General features: G+C 46.2%; 1 protein-coding gene across 2 annotated transcripts in view; it reads right to left on the bottom strand.

Annotated features, from left to right (window-relative positions):
- Positions 1-17,974, bottom strand: part of PRDM15 (PR/SET domain 15) — a 29,745-nt gene that overhangs the window by 8,431 nt on the left and 3,340 nt on the right. For both annotated transcript variants that reach the window (XM_078856908.1, XM_078856909.1), the window contains exons 4-19: positions 16,810-16,978; positions 15,407-15,556; positions 14,485-14,569; positions 12,942-13,007; positions 12,057-12,137; positions 10,950-11,453; positions 10,344-10,407; positions 8,371-8,480; positions 7,895-7,989; positions 7,171-7,258; positions 6,424-6,591; positions 5,984-6,078; positions 5,272-5,403; positions 2,789-2,920; positions 1,657-1,826; positions 3-82 (exon numbers count right to left, since the gene is read on the bottom strand). In XM_078856908.1, the coding sequence (XP_078713034.1) occupies positions 3-82; positions 1,657-1,826; positions 2,789-2,920; positions 5,272-5,403; positions 5,984-6,078; positions 6,424-6,591; positions 7,171-7,258; positions 7,895-7,989; positions 8,371-8,480; positions 10,344-10,407; positions 10,950-11,453; positions 12,057-12,137; positions 12,942-13,007; positions 14,485-14,569; positions 15,407-15,556; positions 16,810-16,978 (2,189 nt within the window). The remainder of the gene's footprint in view (positions 1-2; positions 83-1,656; positions 1,827-2,788; positions 2,921-5,271; positions 5,404-5,983; positions 6,079-6,423; positions 6,592-7,170; positions 7,259-7,894; positions 7,990-8,370; positions 8,481-10,343; positions 10,408-10,949; positions 11,454-12,056; positions 12,138-12,941; positions 13,008-14,484; positions 14,570-15,406; positions 15,557-16,809; positions 16,979-17,974) is intronic.

The raw sequence follows: 17,974 nt of genomic DNA, 5'->3' as shown, positions 1-17,974 counted from the left end.
ACCTGTGTGTATGACACGATGTCGTTCCAGGTTCCCGGAGCTGTTAAAGATCCTTCCACACAATTCACATGGGTGTATGTATCTGGAACCACAAAGAAGGCAACAATAACCATAAAAGAATAAACTTTCGTCTCTCTCTTATAAAAGAAATACAAGAACAACAACCGTCATTCGCCACGAAGTGTCGGTGACATCACCACGACGCTTGTGCCAGGCTATGTGCACGTTGAGGCCACGTGAAGTGTCAAACGCCCGCTGGCAGGAGGTCATGGGGCAGACCCAGATGCCATAGTACGACTGACCGAAACGACTGGCTGATGCACCACCTGTGCCCCCTACTGTGCCAACTTGCTGTGCTTTAGTCACCCGGCGCTCTGCTCGTTGTTGTGAGCGTCGCTCCTCCCCCCTCCGTTGTTGTTGGAGGGCGACTGCCTCCAACTGCCCAGTAGCGTCCTTCACGAGCCTCCTCCACAGAGGCCGATCTTGACACCGCTGGTACCAGTCATCGGCAATTCCACTCCGCTCCACATCCTCCTATACCACATCACTCCATCGTTTCTCAAGCCCATGCCGCGCCCGTTTAGCCTCCTCGATCCGGCCGAACAAAAGCTGTTCAGGCATGCAGTGGCTGGGCATGCGGGCTACATGACCCAGCCAACGCAGCCTTGCCTGCCGAAGGAGCTCACCGATGGTTAAACCCAGGATGGATTCTAGGTAGGCCAGCCTAAATGTTTCTAACCGGCGAAGATGTTCTATTTGGGGGGATCCACGTTTCGCAAGCATAGAGAAGGGAGGGAATGACTGTGGCCGAGAAGACTTGAAGCTTCATGTGGAGCGACAGACCAGGTAGCTTTCATACAGCATTACGCAACCAATGTAAAGATAATGCCGCTTGACTGATTCGGAGTGAGACCTCTACTGTTAAACCAGAGCCGGTCACGAGCACACTGCCCAGGTATGGGAAACTCTCCACTCTCTTCACAACTGCCCTATAACCAATTTGGAGTTGTGGGGGCAGAGTGTCCGATGGTACAAAATACCCAGGCAGGTGCTTAGTTTTGGTGGGGCTGATGGTAAGGCCCCACCTCTTAGTGGCAAGCTCCAGGTTCAGCAGCAGCACCTCCAACTCCTCCTCTGAGTGAGCAGCAATTACCAGATCATCAGCATACATAACATGGTTGAGCAATAGGGAGCTAAAATTGTACTAATAAAACAAATACGCCACCCACTATAGAGGTAGGCCCGCTCATTGGTCAATAATGAGTCAAGCATGAGGCCATAAAATGTTAAATTAGGAACAAACTCCTGAGGTTTCATAAATTCTTTGGGAGACCAGAACAGCATTTTCAAGACCAAGACTGTCTCGGCGACACCAGGATGTGAGGTAGCTCTAAGTGGTGTAAATTCCACATTTCTATGGCAGGCGTCCATCTCTTCACATGACGCATTTACGGTGCGTGGTGCCACGCTGGGTGTGTATGAAAAATTGTGGCGGTGCATGGTGTGGTGTTTGGTAAATTATGACACGGAGTGGTGTGATGCGGCGTCATGCCGGTCGTGTTGTTTGGTAAATGGCGACACAGCGTGGCGCGGTACAGTGCCGGTGGCAGTGTTTGGTACAACAGCAGTGCGACGTGGTGCGACAGTGTGCCGTACTTGTGCACAGTGGGGTCGGACTCGGGCAGTCGGTCGCGATGGATCACCATGTGGGCGTGGTACGTGGCTTTGAGCGCAAAGCGGCGGCCGCAGATGTCGCAGCAGAACCCACGCTCTTTGTGGATCTCCATGATGTGGCTCAGGTACTCCCCGCCACGTGCAAACGTCAGCTGTGTGTGCACGCAAAACAAACGGAAAGTTCTCCCTCGTATCGCCTCTACCAGACTGCGGGGACAAAGTGCTGTTAGCAAGCATTCATCAAGTAGTGTGGCCAGCACCACACCAAGTTGCCTATTTCTCCAAGACAGAAAAGTGCATTCTGGAAGCCAAAAACCATAATACATACAAAAGCAGATTTGTAAATGTATGTATGATGTTTAACTTTTTTCACAGCATACGTAGCCAAATGTCGGAGGTCCGGGGGAAGGCCAACAAACTAAACACAAAAAGCAGTTCTAAAAAAATGAGTTTCAAATCTAGATTATTTAAAAGTGCACAGCTCTAGTGGCTTACTAATATCGGAAAAGCGCCGCAGAAGTGCATATGAAAGCGTGCGATGCAGTGACCCATCTTTGTTAGATGGCAGCCAAAAGCCGCAGCGAAGATGACTGGAGTTCGTGTGATGGTTTATAATAATAGGCACAATTTCTACCATCGGATCAGTCCTCCCATTATATCTTGCATTGTCAAATGACATCACCTTGCTGCCTGTATAATTGCACGCTGCCTTGTTTTAGACCAATGTTTTAGCCAGCAACAGCAGGACGATAAGACAACTGTACACCTGTTTTATCCTTGATAGGAATCACCTGTATAGTATAACAAGCACTCGGCCTGTGATTATTAATTGATTCATAAGCTCATGACACAAGCGTTGAATTTCAAGTTTAGGATTTATGCTGATTATATGCAAATGAAGCTTTTGGTTAACGGAATAAACCAGACCAAACAAAAGAGAACAAGACACGAAACAAAATAACAGGACAAACAAGACACGCATCAATCAATTCCTACAACTGTGACCCTGAATTGTAACAATTCATCAAATCATATGGAGGGGTGGCACTGGGTGAATGACTACATGTCTATCATAGACCCTTTGTATTCCATCTCCCCACCCGCCGGCCAGCACCTGACAGCGCTTGCAGTTGTATTTGTGGGGTGCGTCTTCATGGGAATCTCCGGGTGGTCCGTCCTCGTCAGCTTGGATGCCCAGCTGACTAATGAACGTGTCACGTTCCCCGTCGGCCATCAGAGCAATGTCCTGCAGCCGCATGCATGCATACCCACTCGCACACAGCTTATACAAAACAACCCTTCTCTCCTCCCACCAAGCACATAGAGTTTAGCCATACAGACTGTTGTGGCCAGTTCTGTTAGCGAACACTTGCTGAACTTTACATACTGCACTTAACCTCGTGGAAGCCCAGGACCAGTTCAGATATTCACCACTGATAATGGTCGTGAGCAGGAATCTTGCCCCCCTCCACTAGAACAAACTTCCCCTCCACATTAAGCAGTCATTCTCGCTTACTAGTTTCCGCTCTTCCCCCAAAACTCGTTTTTTTTCCGTTAACTCAACCCACGACCCCAAACTCCCGCTTCTAACCACCACTGTTCCTGCTCCCTCTTCAAAATACCATTAAATGGCTACCACTCATTCCCCATCCATCCAATTTATTCATCATCATTTCGTTTAATCAATTTAGTTTTTACCTAATTCACACATCAGAGATTCATCCATTACTTCCTCTCATCTATTTTAGTCTCCTCATCTCCACCATTACATTCATATGTACCATTCTTACTTCTCTAGAAAGCGCTTTCATCAAGGCGCTATATAAATTACGTGAAGATAAGATATTCGTTGTGAGCGGGAATTGAACTCCAGTCGCCGGGTTCGTAGCGTTGCATGCTAACCACTCCACCACCGCTCCCTACTCTCCTCCCTCACACGCACCTAACCACACAATTAACTGCACATAGACATGGACACAATATAGCTAGCTAGGTTGTTAATACAAATACTATTAACACTTCTATACAATGTAAGCGGGCGACCTCGCCAGGTGGCACGGTGTTATGAGTGTGTGAAAGGTTCAAATTTTGCTGCGGTCGACATAATGAGCACTACTTGGTCGTATGTATGTACAGTATGTTGCACTTCTTTCGCACCGTACGTAGCCAACCGTGCTAATCGGAGGTGCGGGGGAAGGACAACAACCGGCAGTGGTTATTGTGTGAATAAGTTCGCCCATGTCACAGAAGCGTGACTTGGCTCAGGAATGAAAACAGGAGATGATCAACGCCCCCACGCTTTTTCGAGTGGGCAACCACTTGATTCGTTGTGCCGTGTTACGGTGACTGTGCGGTATGCAGGAAATGGTGGGTAGCGTGGATTATTGTTCAGCGCATAGTTGTGTGAAACAAAGGATGCCCGTGTGGTGTGGTATGCATGGTGGTGGTGGTGTGATGCGATGCGTACTGCACTTGGTGTAGTGTATGTTAATGATATGTTAAACGAGAACTATGACCAAATCACCCAGGATGCGCCTGAAAGCATCATATCTCGAAAGCCAAGCTGCATTAAGATTCGATAGTGCTTGGATGGGCGACTGGCAGGCTTGCATTATATTATGTAACACAATTTTTGTTCCTGGGTAGTAAGTGTTATTTTTTTATTGCTTATGCCTTTTGTGACCAGGACTTTATGTGAACGAAAGACACAAATGCACACGTTTTCTCATTGAAAATAGGTACATTTCAAAATATCACAAAAGCAAAGTTTGTGGGGAATAATAGCCATTTTCTGTAGTGTTGATGCATAAGCAATAGGAAATAACACTTACTACCCAGGAAAAAAAATAATTGTTACACAGTGTTATTAATGGAGTGGATTATTAACTTTGCTTTTGTGTCCTGGTCACAAAAGCGAAGTTTGTGGGGAATAATAGCCATCTTCTGTAGTTTTGAGGCATAAGCAATTAGGAAATAACACTTAGTACCCAGGAACAAAATAATTTTTTTGTTACACAGTGAATTAATTATCAACAGAGGTAAGTGAAGCAAAACCCATCGTTGCACTGTACTATGTGACATTATTTCTGCTCCCAGACCAGCGTGGCGACATACAGTCAAATAACCCACAGAATCTGCACGTTGTGTGGGGAGTCTTCATCAAGCAGTAGATATACTTAAAGGGCTGCACGTGTATATAGTTATTATTATTTCCAGCACCTCCGATTAGCACGGCTGGCTACGTACGGTGCAAACGAAGTTCAACATACATACGTAGTTGCACAATACTGGGCAAAAACCCTGGGACCGGCCCAGGACACGCTGGCAGGACTATGTCGCTCGGCGGGCCTGAGAACGCCTGGGAATTCCCGAGGAAAAGCTAGAATCTGTCGCCAGGGAAAGGGAGGTCTCGATCGCCCTACTCAACATGCTGTCACCGCGACCCTCACCAAGACAAGTGGATTGAGAAACGAACGAACGATACCAAGGGTACAGCACGCGTTATACAGTGTATTGGCGTGTGATGTAATGTGCAGTGTGCTTGGTGTAAGAATAGAGAGTGCGATATGTTCACTGCACGTGGGGCGGTGTGCTTGCCTTGAAGTGCACGTGGATGTGGTCTCGAAGGACGTCCACGCGGTAGAACCTGCGACCACAGATCTCGCACGCGTACTTCTTGTCTCCGTGAGTCAGCAGGTGTTTGTTCATGTTACTGCGACAGGAGAACACCTGTACGATGGACACCATCAATTCAATCTCTCGGTTATCTACAGCATAGCATTGAGACAACAGACCTTAACAAATCAACGAGTGGAGATTGGCGGATGACAACCAAACTCTCGCGGTTTTCTGCTGGCTGGAGTTGGGTTTTTTCGCAGATCAATGGAAACCACTTTTCCTGACTCTGAATTAACGATTGTTCAACGTGCATACACGGTAATAAATCAAGAGGTATTGATTTTTTCCAATACCTACAGATTCATTCTGACTTTAATGAAGCTGCAATAATGACTTTGCAATCAGCTATGAAATAAGGAAAATAGGACTATCCCCTAGTTTCGAATTGTGTTCATTTACTTCAATAGCAGTATGGGCTTTCAATGCATGATGTCACCCAGCATGAAAATATAAAATTGTTGGTTTTGAACAAGAAATATGTTACGATAACATTCACCAAAAATAGGGGTTTTTTAATTTGACGAAATTATTTAACCGCATATTCACTGTTTTTGGGCCTACGCCTCATCATGAAACCACTAAATTATTTGAACAGTGGTTTGGATGACCTTGCCCACGTTCATAATGTCACCTTATTGCACACAGGACAGGGCGAGGGCTCCTTGCGATACTTGTTTCGCCCCTCTGTCTCCGCATCTCCATCCTCCTTGCTCCAGCGCTTAGCACCTACACCAAAAAAACACCAGAATTTACACAAGATACACGCATGGGCTTAATTTAAGCCGGGTATGTCAGTGACCTGGAACAAAAAAACACATCCAGTATACCTCTTGCAATGGGTGTGGCTACTAAAGCAAAGTGCACAAAAAATGGAGTGTCTAGTTCCTTGAGATGAGACTGGGAGCTGTGATTATATAATGTGCATAATGCCCTTTGCAAGCTGTGACTAAAACATGACACACGGTACACACGACCCGAGTGCCAGCACAGATGCTCATGCTTAACGCTGTGTACGTGTGATGTGCCGAGGTGAAGCGTGTGCCGTGCGGCGAGGTGTGGTGTGGAACGCACGTTCCAAATGCCGGCGCAAATGCTCCAACATGACGTCGCGTCTGTAGAAGCCCTTGTGGCAGACCTCACACGCAAAGCGTCGCTCCCCGTGCTTCTTGCGGTGCTTGGAGAGATTGGATCCGGTGGAGAAGAACTTCATGCACACCCCGCACTGGAAGGTGCGCTCATCTGCAGCACACAGCAACAGCACGCGCGCACACCACGGTGTCCACTGGGGACCTCGGACCATGTTTTTTTTCCGGCAGTCCACATAATGACATCATACATCATGTGTTGTATGTATGTTGAACTTCTTTTGCGCCGTACGTAGCCAACTGTGCTAATTGAGGGTGTAATATCACACGGTGTCATGAAATCACAACGTTCGTACATGCAATAATCTATGCCTCTCGTCTCCATTATCTCATGTCTTTCTTGTTTATCTCACATTCTTACCAGTAATCTTTAACTGTTGTCTATAGCACTCTCGCATCTATATTTCGATGATCTCGTCTCAGTAATCTGCATCTCTTCATGTCTCGGTAAGCTACATCTCTTGGTGAGCCACTCCAAGAGCCACAAGTTGAAGAACTCTGGTGGATGTAATGTCATCACCCAGGGTTGTGCTGTGGTGCTTCAAAGTGCGGTGTGTGGTTTTCCCGGGTATGAAGTGGGTGGTAAGTGAATGTGGCTGGATGGGTGCACAGATGTGTACAGAAGTGTGTCCTGCTGCATGGTTTTCCGGTGTACCATGATGGGAGTACCCACCAGTTTGACAATTGTGAAATTGCAATGCCCCCTCGGTCCTGAAGGCCTTGTGGCAACCGATGCACTGATGTGGGAATTCAATGTCCACCTGCTCGACACGCACACGTGGAATTATTAGTCAATGCACCATTAAAAATGTTTCACAGAGGTACTATTGATCATCCTGAAAAGTTCTGTGAAGCGAAAACTACGGCTTTGTGAATGCTTTACATGCTTCTGGACAGAAGGGAAGTTAGGCGTTTAGCCACACAAGGCAAGTGTGTGGTACGTGAAGGATTTTGTTACCCGAAGATGAAGGAATTTAGATGAGACAATGTTTAGTCGTGGAAAGTTTAGAGCAACAACATAGACAATGTCAACACTGCAGGAAACTGGAAGGTATGAGTCGCTGAACATGCAGAAGTGGTGACGCAGCATTACACAGCAGAACATGCAGCTGCTACTCGTTAATGATAGAGCACTCTACCTGGATAAACATTCAATATTCCTCGTTCAAAAACCAGATGAGAACCTGTGAGAAGGGATGTCTCTCCTACAAGTAAAAACCAGATAGCACTGCTGTATGCACACTGTGTGCATGAACAAACTGCCTGGATACAGACGCTCCTTCACATTAGCAACAACCTTCCCACTTATGAAAAAAACAAAGAAAATGCACAAAAGCTTTCCTACCAATAAAGAAAACAAAGAACACACGCACACACGCACACACATGCACCCATACCGTGGGGCGGCTGTGTTTGTAGGACACATGCTGTTTGAGGCTCTCCTTCCGAGTGAAGTCCTTTCCGCACTCCTCACAGCGAAACATCTTATCCCCTGACCAATGAGAACAATATTATAACAACCACTCCCATAGTAACGCAGTGATGACTCTTAAGAACAAGGCACAACAATCATTTGGTGTACATCTATCTCAATCGATAATCGTCACAAGCAAACACCTGATACCATTAACGTATGTATGTAGAACTTCTTTTGCACCGCACATAGCCAACCGTGCTAATTGGAGGTGCGAAATTTTAACAAAATGCTATGAGCGTATCCTCATATTAGATGCATTGCCATTATGCCCGTGCTCATGTGTTTCTTGTGTCCATGCGGTTGCACGCACGTTTGTTGAATTTTATGTACACGTGACCCTACACGTGCATCCCAGTTGGTACCCGTCTGTAGATTTGTGTCTGTGGCAATGCATACCATGTGACCGCACATGTCGGTTGAAGTTGCTGCAGTTGCTGAAGGTTTTTTGACAGAACTCGCACTGCAGGACCCTTTGAGGTCGATACCCCTTCCTGCTGAATCTGCGCCTGTGTATACAAACAACGTTTATAATTAAGTACAGCACTCCAGGCCACAGCGTAATACTTAGAAGTGAGTGACATCTGAACCCGTCCTGGGTTACTGCTTTACCAAACACGAACTGACCAGCATGGTCAAGTACGGTCAAATAACCCCCATGACCGACACAGCATTGGGGTGTGAAGTAGTGGTGGCAGGGGGCTTCATCCAGCAGTGAATTGACAAAGGCTGCAAATTAGGATAATTTTTGACTCACAAGCTTAAGGCTGCGAGTTCAAATCCTGGTCTGGGATCAATAAAGTCCATCATCCCTTTGCTGTCGATGAAATAGGTAAAATTGAGTGGGAAGTCAACTGCGGAGAAGTGGACATCACTCGGCATGCCTTTTAGCTTCTGCATAACGCGAAAAAAGGTTACTGCATTTAAACTGGACCCAAAGTGTAACCAACGTAGAAGAAAAATGTTGCATATAGAAAACGTGATGCAGGCAGTGATGAAAATGAAACTGGCACTATTTGGATAAATGTCGGATGGACAACAACAGGAAAACTTAAAGTGTGTTGTTTGGAAAGATGGGAGGAACCGTAAAGAGAGGGAAGAGCTAACAGAGAATGGCCTGAAGACATCAGAGATTGATTGGAGCCAGAGAGATGCGCACTACTTGAGCAATTTGGCACGAGCCAGAGAAAAGTGGAAACAAATGACGAAATGTGAAGTGGACACCTACGAGCTATCTGCCGATGGATTGTGATAACAATGCTAAAAAAGACGAAGCTGAGCAAGTCCCTATGCACGGGGTAAGGAATACCAAGCAATGTTTCCGCATATGAATATTTACTACTGTAAATTATGGGAATCCTTTAGCTTGTGTCATACAGGCGAGGCATGTGCCAGAGTGTGGAAATCACAAGAAAGCATAAAGGAGCATAAGGACACCACGCACCAGTGTAGCAATGTTTACACAGCTTCTAGAATGTGGTTTCAATATGAAGTGTTCACCTTTATCATCAGTGAATAAATCACCAATCAAGGAACTCGAGTGACCGTTTAGGTTTACATATGAAAGGATGACAAAGGCCCGAATGAGGGAGAGGGCCAGGAGAATTGATTAGGATAACTTGGAGAAACACAAAGGATACGAGCATTCGTCTTAAAAAATTCTCTGCAGACGGAGTACCGTGTCTGGAGAAAATCTACCTTCACTGAGAATGAGAAGACATGGGCGTAGATGGCGACAAAGAAAAAAAAATGGGGAATATGTAGTGGTGGAGGAACACGGAAGAGTTGGACCTGTGCAGCTGGGTTCCCGTGTGCCTTTCAGCGTCGGGGGCCATGTTGTGTTCGCTGTATTCCACTCGTGTTTCACCCTACCAGTCATCTCTTGGTAGAATAACCCCCACGAGCCGTCCATATGTGGCACCTCAAAGTTTATAGGGTACGTCTACACGGACAGCCCTTTCGTTAACATGCTGCTGAATGAGGGCCTTCCCAGATCACGCCTGCGAATGACCATATGTCTACACACCAATAAGTGCGGGTTAGTCAAGGGCAGGGAAACAAATGTGACAGCAGGGTTATTGTACAGCTGCTTTTGCTGCACTGCCCTCTGCTGACAACACCTGATTGGTTTAAGGTGGTTTCCTATCCAAGCACTATCCAGTTCTCGCTCAATCCTACTTAGAGATCTGATAAGAGCTGGCATATGCCAGGTCAGTTAGTATCCTTTCTCTAACCAGAAGATGGCATGAATCCATTGAGACACGTGAAACAGCATTGCCTCTTTTGCAAGAGCAACCTGGGTCAAAGCACGGTGGAAGATGGTCGTAGCCTGGCATGTAGAGCAGGGTTGTGCAATTGCAGTGCATACGTACCGAAGAGTGGTGTGTGTTGCTCCCTCTCCATCTGCCTTTTCCGACGCTGACAATTCGCCATAACCTGAAACACATATCGGTGACATCGCACATGTACATGACACTAACACAATAGGTGACATCACACGACGCAAATGGTGCATGCGAGCGAGTGTAGCCTTGACAGACTGTTGGGGAAAGGGCTGTTAGAGAGGCCGGCATGGGACATGAAGGGGTGGGTGGCCACCACCACGCTCGGTCGCCGTTGCTTCCCAAGTGGCTATATTTACACACCGCACCAGGTACCCATTTGAGGCTTAGTCGACTTAGGGGAGGCCCAGGACTGGTTCAAATAATTGTCACTGGTATTGGTCGTGAGCGGGAACCGAACTCGGGTTGCAGGATTCGTAGCGCAGCGTGCTAACCACTACACTTCCACACCCCACACACCAACACGCACACGTGTTTTATGGGTGATTTGATGATAAGCACGGCACGAGTATGCGTGGTTGTAAATACAAACATGTGGTCATGACGCATGTCGACGGCGTTTGGCGGAGGTAGTGCGTGCTGGCGACGTGTGCTGTGGCGTGTGTCCGTGGTGACGAGAGTGTCGCTGATGCTCACCCCTCAGTCCCATATACGCTTCCTCCCCGTAGGGCCTGGCCGCCTTCCTATGTCGCGAAACACGCGTCGTCGTCCCAGAAGCCGAACTGGAACCCGACCCAGGACCGGTGGCACCGCTGAAGGCGGTGCTGGCGATGGAATCGAGCTCGGACGTGGCACTGGCGCTGGCGGCAGCAGCAGCGGCGGAAGTGGATTCGGCCCCAAACCCGGCAGGGCCAGCGACCGCAGGCGGCGCGTACGACAGCATTTGCGGCATTATCGGCGACAGGACGTGGGACGGAGGTTGGTGGGTGGTGTGCGTTGTAGTTTGTGGTAGAGGTTGTGATTCGGGGAGCGGTGTGGTGTGATGTGCTGGGTGCGGTGCGCTGTGTGGTACTGGGTGTGGTGTTGATGTTGTAAGCGGTGCCATGTGCGGTGTAGGGTCTGGGGTCTGTAAATTAGGGTGCGACGATGACCCTGCATTCGCTGGGGCAGGGGCTTCGTTCAGATGAACCACCAGGTGATCTGTAAATGTATGTGTGTAAGCACAGGTACACGTATATTTACAAACATACACCAGCATAAGCAAGCATGAAATTACGTAAATAATCTAAGAAACGTCATCTTTCCAGCTTACAGATAACATTTTACGGCCTTTCGAAACGATTGGCTTAATGCGTCTGCAGGCTGTATGACATTAAGTTGTGGGGCTGTATAATGTGAAGTTATGGGCTGTATGAAATTAAGTTGTGGGCCGCACCCAGGCCATAGGGCGCAGGTTTTGCAACAGCGGGCGCCACAGTGGCGAGATTTGAACTCCTTCGCCCGGTATACAGGTCGTTGGGTTCGATCCCGACCCTGACGCCTGTAGTATATTTTGACTTTGCATGTTCTCCCCGTGGTCACGTACATTTTTCTCCAGGTCCTTCAGTTTTTCCCTCCACATTTCGAATCATGTGTGTTTAGAGTATTTGGCTATTATATATTTCCACGTGATAAGCCACTTCCGTTCAACTATCATTTGTGGCCAGGTCGCTTCTGAAAAAGAGCTATATAGCTCAGTGGTCTTTACCTGGTAAAATACAAATAGTAATAGTTTACAAGGTGTGCCCCAATGTGCATGGGTACCTGTTAGTTGCTGTGCGTGCTCGAAAAGTGCTGGGCACACCTGGCACCTCCACACCTTCTTGTCCTCTCCCTCCTCTACACCTGTGGTTGACACAGTACAGACGAGACATACTACTCAACACACCAAACAAAGCACAGCACTGATAAGTAGACCTTGCCAGTGACAATGTAGGAGTTAAGTGATGAAGTTAGCTGGTGGAGAGTTAGTCTTCGAGTAGAAAAAAGGACAACCTAATATTGGTCCAGTGTATAGTACTGTACCTTATTAGATATACTACTGCATTATACAGGTGTACTGTATGGTATTCAGTCTTATAGTCAACCTCGTTCCATTCAAATGAATGTATTTGTATTTCTAAGTGGAAACAAAATGTGTGTCCATTTACGAATACACATTTCCGATTCGCACCCAACACTATCACCACAATCAATCACCACCATCACCACCATCACCACGACACGCACAGCATCTACAGTTAGCATACAGACCCACATACACAGCAAGCAAAACCCACGTGACGACACAACACAGCAACTTGTGCAGGTATATAGTGAAAGTATAATAACTTCGTGCAATGCATTGTGGTTAAATCGACCACATTTCATTACTGCAAAGCAATATTAGTTGGATCATAAAACTACACAAGGGTTGCCGTTTCTGCAAAGAAAATGAAAGCCTACAAATGTCAAAATGATCAGTTGTTTGTTAAACTCAACCAATAAAATGCCTTCAACTCACACTGACCAAAATGGTGAAGTATGCTTATAAAACCTCCAAGATCCCCATGGCGTGGCAGAACCCTCATTCAGCAGTGGACTAAGAAGAGGCCTGTGCATTGACTCCGTTGTCACGGCAGTCTCTGCGTGCGTGCGTGAGTGATTTACTCGTTTGAGTGAAGACCTCACTGGGACCTCCGGCAGGAGCCTCTGCAGACAGGACACAGAGCTGCCCTGTGGGGCGGGTGGGAGAGGCAGGCGATGCATCCTTAAGGAGTGTCTTGGAAAATATATAACCCATAATAGCTCCCTTGGAACCCTACAAAGCATGTTTGCTAGTTAAAATAGCATCTCCCCATGGATGGCTACAGAATGAATTTAACCATGTACTTTGTTCATCCACTTAATCTGCCTACTCTTAACAAAGGCCTTCCATCCCGGACAATTAAACGGTGGAGGATATCAGGTTTTTTTCCCCAAGACATCTCTCAATTATAAAGCAGGGTCATTGATGTTAATGACTCCCTCATTTGGTCACCGAGTTGTTTTGGTGTAATTTAATTGTAATAAACAAGCATATTGAAATGGCAGTATGAACTCAAAAGTAACAATCGGCTAAGCAAGCATGAGACTCAAATACAGCCGAGTGTATTCCACAGTGAATACACAAACAACCCACTCTTATGCTCAAAAGTAGGTTGCCACAGCCAATTCAACGATCCATATTTGTTTTCGGGTTAGGCCACATATTAGCCTATGCTTATTTAGCAAAAAAAACGTCAATACACAACGTTCATAGCCACTGCATTCAGATGTAATATAATATTGCTCTTAGACTTGTCTATTGTGAAAAATCCCAAACAATGGGGAAAAATGTATAACTTTCTTCCTTCCCAAAGAAATGCACATGTGCTTATGCAATTATTCATCAATGATTACACTAATTAAATGTTAAGACTATTGGACATGAAACAAAATAATAGTTTTTTCACGTAACAAAAATAAAAGTACTTTATACACAACCCGCCAGCAGCTTTCTGGGAATGTAACTTATCAACAGCATTGGTTTGATACGAACTATTGACTGGTTTCAACATTCAGAATCTTGCAAGGAGTCAGATTTACTTGAAATGCCATATGTTTATAGTCGCCTGCATTGTAAATAAAATTATCCACATTGACACTTAATGATGATTACTTTGTGTTATGTTTAATATAGAACTAGGACCCATGGGCCTTGCTTGTACTCAGAGCTAAAATATACCAAATTTAGGAAACAAATAAATGTAGTGCACTTATTGTGCAGCCATTGCTGACACGTTCAGCAGAAGACAGCGCAGCAAAATACAATGATGTACTGTCCAGTACTTCAACATTTGTGCTGCCCGCCTTCACCAATGCGCACTGACCAGCGTAGAGGACAGTCAAACAGCCCCTGCGACCCGCACAGCTTGGGGTGGGGCTCCCATCTGGCAGCGAATTGACAAAAGGGTTGTGCACGTACACGCGCGACAAGCCTGAGACCGTCAAAACTAACGCAATTATAACCTCATTCTCAGATGGCTGGATCCCGGATTGGAACCCAGGATTGCCGAAGTGTTGGCTGAGGTGCACTGACATAGATGCCAGGGGCTCTGAGCCACTCGGCCACCTGTTGGAAAGGCAGTCCCAGGGTGCGTTGGTGTCACACGTGTGGGTGGGTTGTGCGCACCGCGGGGACGAAGGGTGTGCATGCTCATCTTCTTGGCATAGAATGCGGCGTACCACACCCTCAACTCCGTGCCAGCCGGGATGTCCTGGCACATCACATCAGCCAGAGCCAAAAATATTAAATATGCTTACAAGTGACAATAACCACAAAAACACAAGTGCCACTGGTGTCAGCCAGAGCCAACAAGATTAGACATTTTTACAAATTGCAATAACCACAAAAACACATGAGTGTCATTCTCTGCCCATGCTGGTAATGCTACCAAGGCACCTGTGCCAGGTGTGTTGCACTCTAAAACCAAAAAAAATGTTTACGATTTTGTAGAGGTCGCAGACAGGTTATATAAAGCGTCACAATATAATTCCATAAATTACACATGCAAGAAAGCATAATAAAACATATGTCAGAAGTGCACACGCCACAAATAGTGAACGGAAGAGACAAACTGAACAAACACAGGAGCAAAGACAACCTATTTTCGCTTCTCAATTGGACAATAACATAATTATGGTCGTTATTTATTTTTCACAGCTCAGGCATTGCCATGGCAACAGTAACATCTGCATAAAATGTAACCGTTTTCTCCAAATTATAAGATGCCCTTTTTCCCCTTGTATTTTAAAGCAACTGTTTTACGGTGTGGTAGTTGTGTGGGTGTGTGTGACCAGATTTGTATAACTCTATAGACGCCAGGCACACGTTTGGGGTGCGTCTTATTTTCCAGAGCGTCTTATAATCCAAAGAATACAGTATAACACAATCGGCCACCTTATGATGGGTTGACAGACTTAACATGTTATACATTACGTGAACTTACACATGCATATTTCCAACGTACAACGATATAAATCAATACATATACACACGGAAGCTCAATGTAAATATGTCCTACATGTTATACTGAAGGCGACCGACATCGTACCTGTGACGTGGTGAAGTAAATGTCGTGGTTGTACTGGTAGGCGGTGAGGTTCTGATGGTGGTGCTGGGTCGCCGGCCTCACCAGGATCATCCAGTTACACAGCGACTCATCCTGCATGTCCAGGTTCACCACTCCTTCCTTGGAGAACACCTGCACACAACAAGTGTGATGGAGACGCTTAGACGTGCTCACCTTCCATCAGGTGGCCGGGTGGGTCAAGGAGTCAGAACGCTCGCTGAGCTGGCTCCAATGAGATCCTTGGTTGAAATTCAGGAAGCCGCCACCTGTGGTAAAACCGGGTTCTCAAGCAGAGTGAGTTGATGATGGCCTCAACTCGGTCATGAATGACTGCACACAATGCCTTCAACAATAAATTTGATTCGGCACTTAATTTGGCTAAATTCCAGTTGTAAGAATTACATTTTTTAAGTTTGTCATCTGATGAAAATTACTCTCAGCGGTGGAGTGAGTGTATCGATAGTTCAATGTTAATGTTCCACTTTATTGAGGGATTGTGTTATATTGGTGTGGTCTGTGACTGTTTGGTTGTTGTTTTTGCTGCCTTGCCCAAGCATGATAAATCAGATTTATATAATTAATTGGTTATTTCGTGATTTGCTTACCTTTTTCAAAATGTTGCACTCCTATCGTGTTTTGTATTGTTTGCTGTTGTAACTTGCTACCCCGCCCATACTAGACATGTGTGAAAAAGAGCATCATAGCTCATCAGATTCCTCCAGTCTAAGTAAAAGATTCTGATGCTGAATGGGAATGTGCTGCACCCTAATGCCGCGTGCATGTACAACAAGCCCCGTTTGTCCACCCACTGCCGGATGAGGGCATCCCCATGCCATGTCGGTCACAGGAGTTATGTTACCAGACTTCACAAAACTGGCCAATGTCAGTTGGGGAAGGTGGGGAGCATAGATATTGGAGTGGAGTACAGTACAACAATACTATTTTCTGTACTGCCCTCTGCTCACAACCATTGCCCTGCACGAGCCTGCAACACCTCTTTCATGCATGGTGGGTGCCCAAATAAGCATGGTTGTAAATTGCACTCTCAGAAGGCCATATTACAAATACAATTTGTAAATAAAATATAGTTTTTTATGCCAAGAGGTAAATTATGGTAAGGAGGTGCATTGTCTGCTTATTTATATTTATTGTTGCAAGCACGGTTGTCATCACTCCAAGCACTATCCACACTCAATATTGCGAAGCTTTCAAATTCCATTGCGATGTATATGGATGAAACGCACAGCAACAGATTCTCACGCAAACTATATGACGTACGAATTGTGAGTGCACGAAGATTTGTATCAATAAATATTTGCATTCCTTGTGCAATGCATTTTATGGATCGCGCGTGTTGCGTGGTGTGCCAAACGAGGTGTGCTTACCTTGAGTGGCATGGTATGCACCCCATCAGCACGGGGCGGAGGTGTGTGGGGTGTGCGTGGCGCCTCCAGGGGTCCAAACTGTGTGCGCTTGAGCAGCGCAATGCGACAGAACACGCCCTCGCCGCCACGCGTGCACCCACGCATCTCCAGGGACGGTGGCAGGGTCGCACTGCACACCGCACAAAATACACCGCGTCACATGAACTCACATGATGGCTGGTAACTTGGCCCAGCCATAGCGCATTCGCGGCTTGTTGCAGAGGTTCACGGTTTCAATGCAGTGTACGCCATGACTTATGACAGTGAGTGTAGTAGCCAGAATAATACTACGCACCGTCTGGCTTCACAGTGGACGTAAAAATATTCCCCGACGTCATTGTCAAGAGTAGGCAATTGGGTGCTGGCATCAGGGTCGAAATTTGGCAAGTTCAAAAAGTATCCACAAATTACTCAATTGGGATTACACATAGCAATCATTGCCCCCTACTTGCAGACTAATGCCCCAGGTCGCTCTTGTAAATAAGGTTATGCTGGTCTCTTGAGTTTTCACATGGTTAAATGAAATACCCTTGAAACATGTGCTACACATATAACCACTCTATGCACTCCCATAGGATATTGCTCTGCACGCGGCACGTTGCATTAAATACCAAACCTCGTTCGTGTAAATGTCCACTCAAATGAGACTTGGGCAATGCTCGGCTCTAAGCCAGTGCTGGAAATGTCATGTTCCTACAATGGGCGTGAGTTTATCTACGAGAAAATCACCAATTGTTTGGTATGACATTTGAAAAGCAAATTTTTTTTTCATGAGCCACGAGATCTGGGAAAGTTGGACCACGACACTCAACTGCCATCATGGCTACAATAACAGCCATCGCATTGCAGTGTTCCTTTATGTAATTGAGACAACAGCTATTGGTAGCCGCTGTTGTTTTACTTCGAACGTTACAAAATACGCAAGTGTCTTCTTGAATAGGGTCTTGTATAAGTTCACTAAGAGTACAGGAAGCAGATCTTGAAGACCAGCCAATACAAGACAATGCAGATCCCTATAATGCATTATGTAGAACATGGGCTCACATCCATTATTAATGCACTATGAAATACAAACACTCTTGCCTATGGGCTAGCATGCTCTGGCCAGACACTGAAGGGGGTAGCA

This window comes from Lampetra fluviatilis, chromosome 5 (assembly GCF_964198595.1).
Source record: "Lampetra fluviatilis chromosome 5, kcLamFluv1.1, whole genome shotgun sequence".
Taxonomy (NCBI): Eukaryota; Metazoa; Chordata; class Hyperoartia; order Petromyzontiformes; family Petromyzontidae; genus Lampetra; species Lampetra fluviatilis.
Note: the sequence above shows the minus strand (reverse complement) of the source record. Positions and strands in the feature narration are given on the sequence as shown.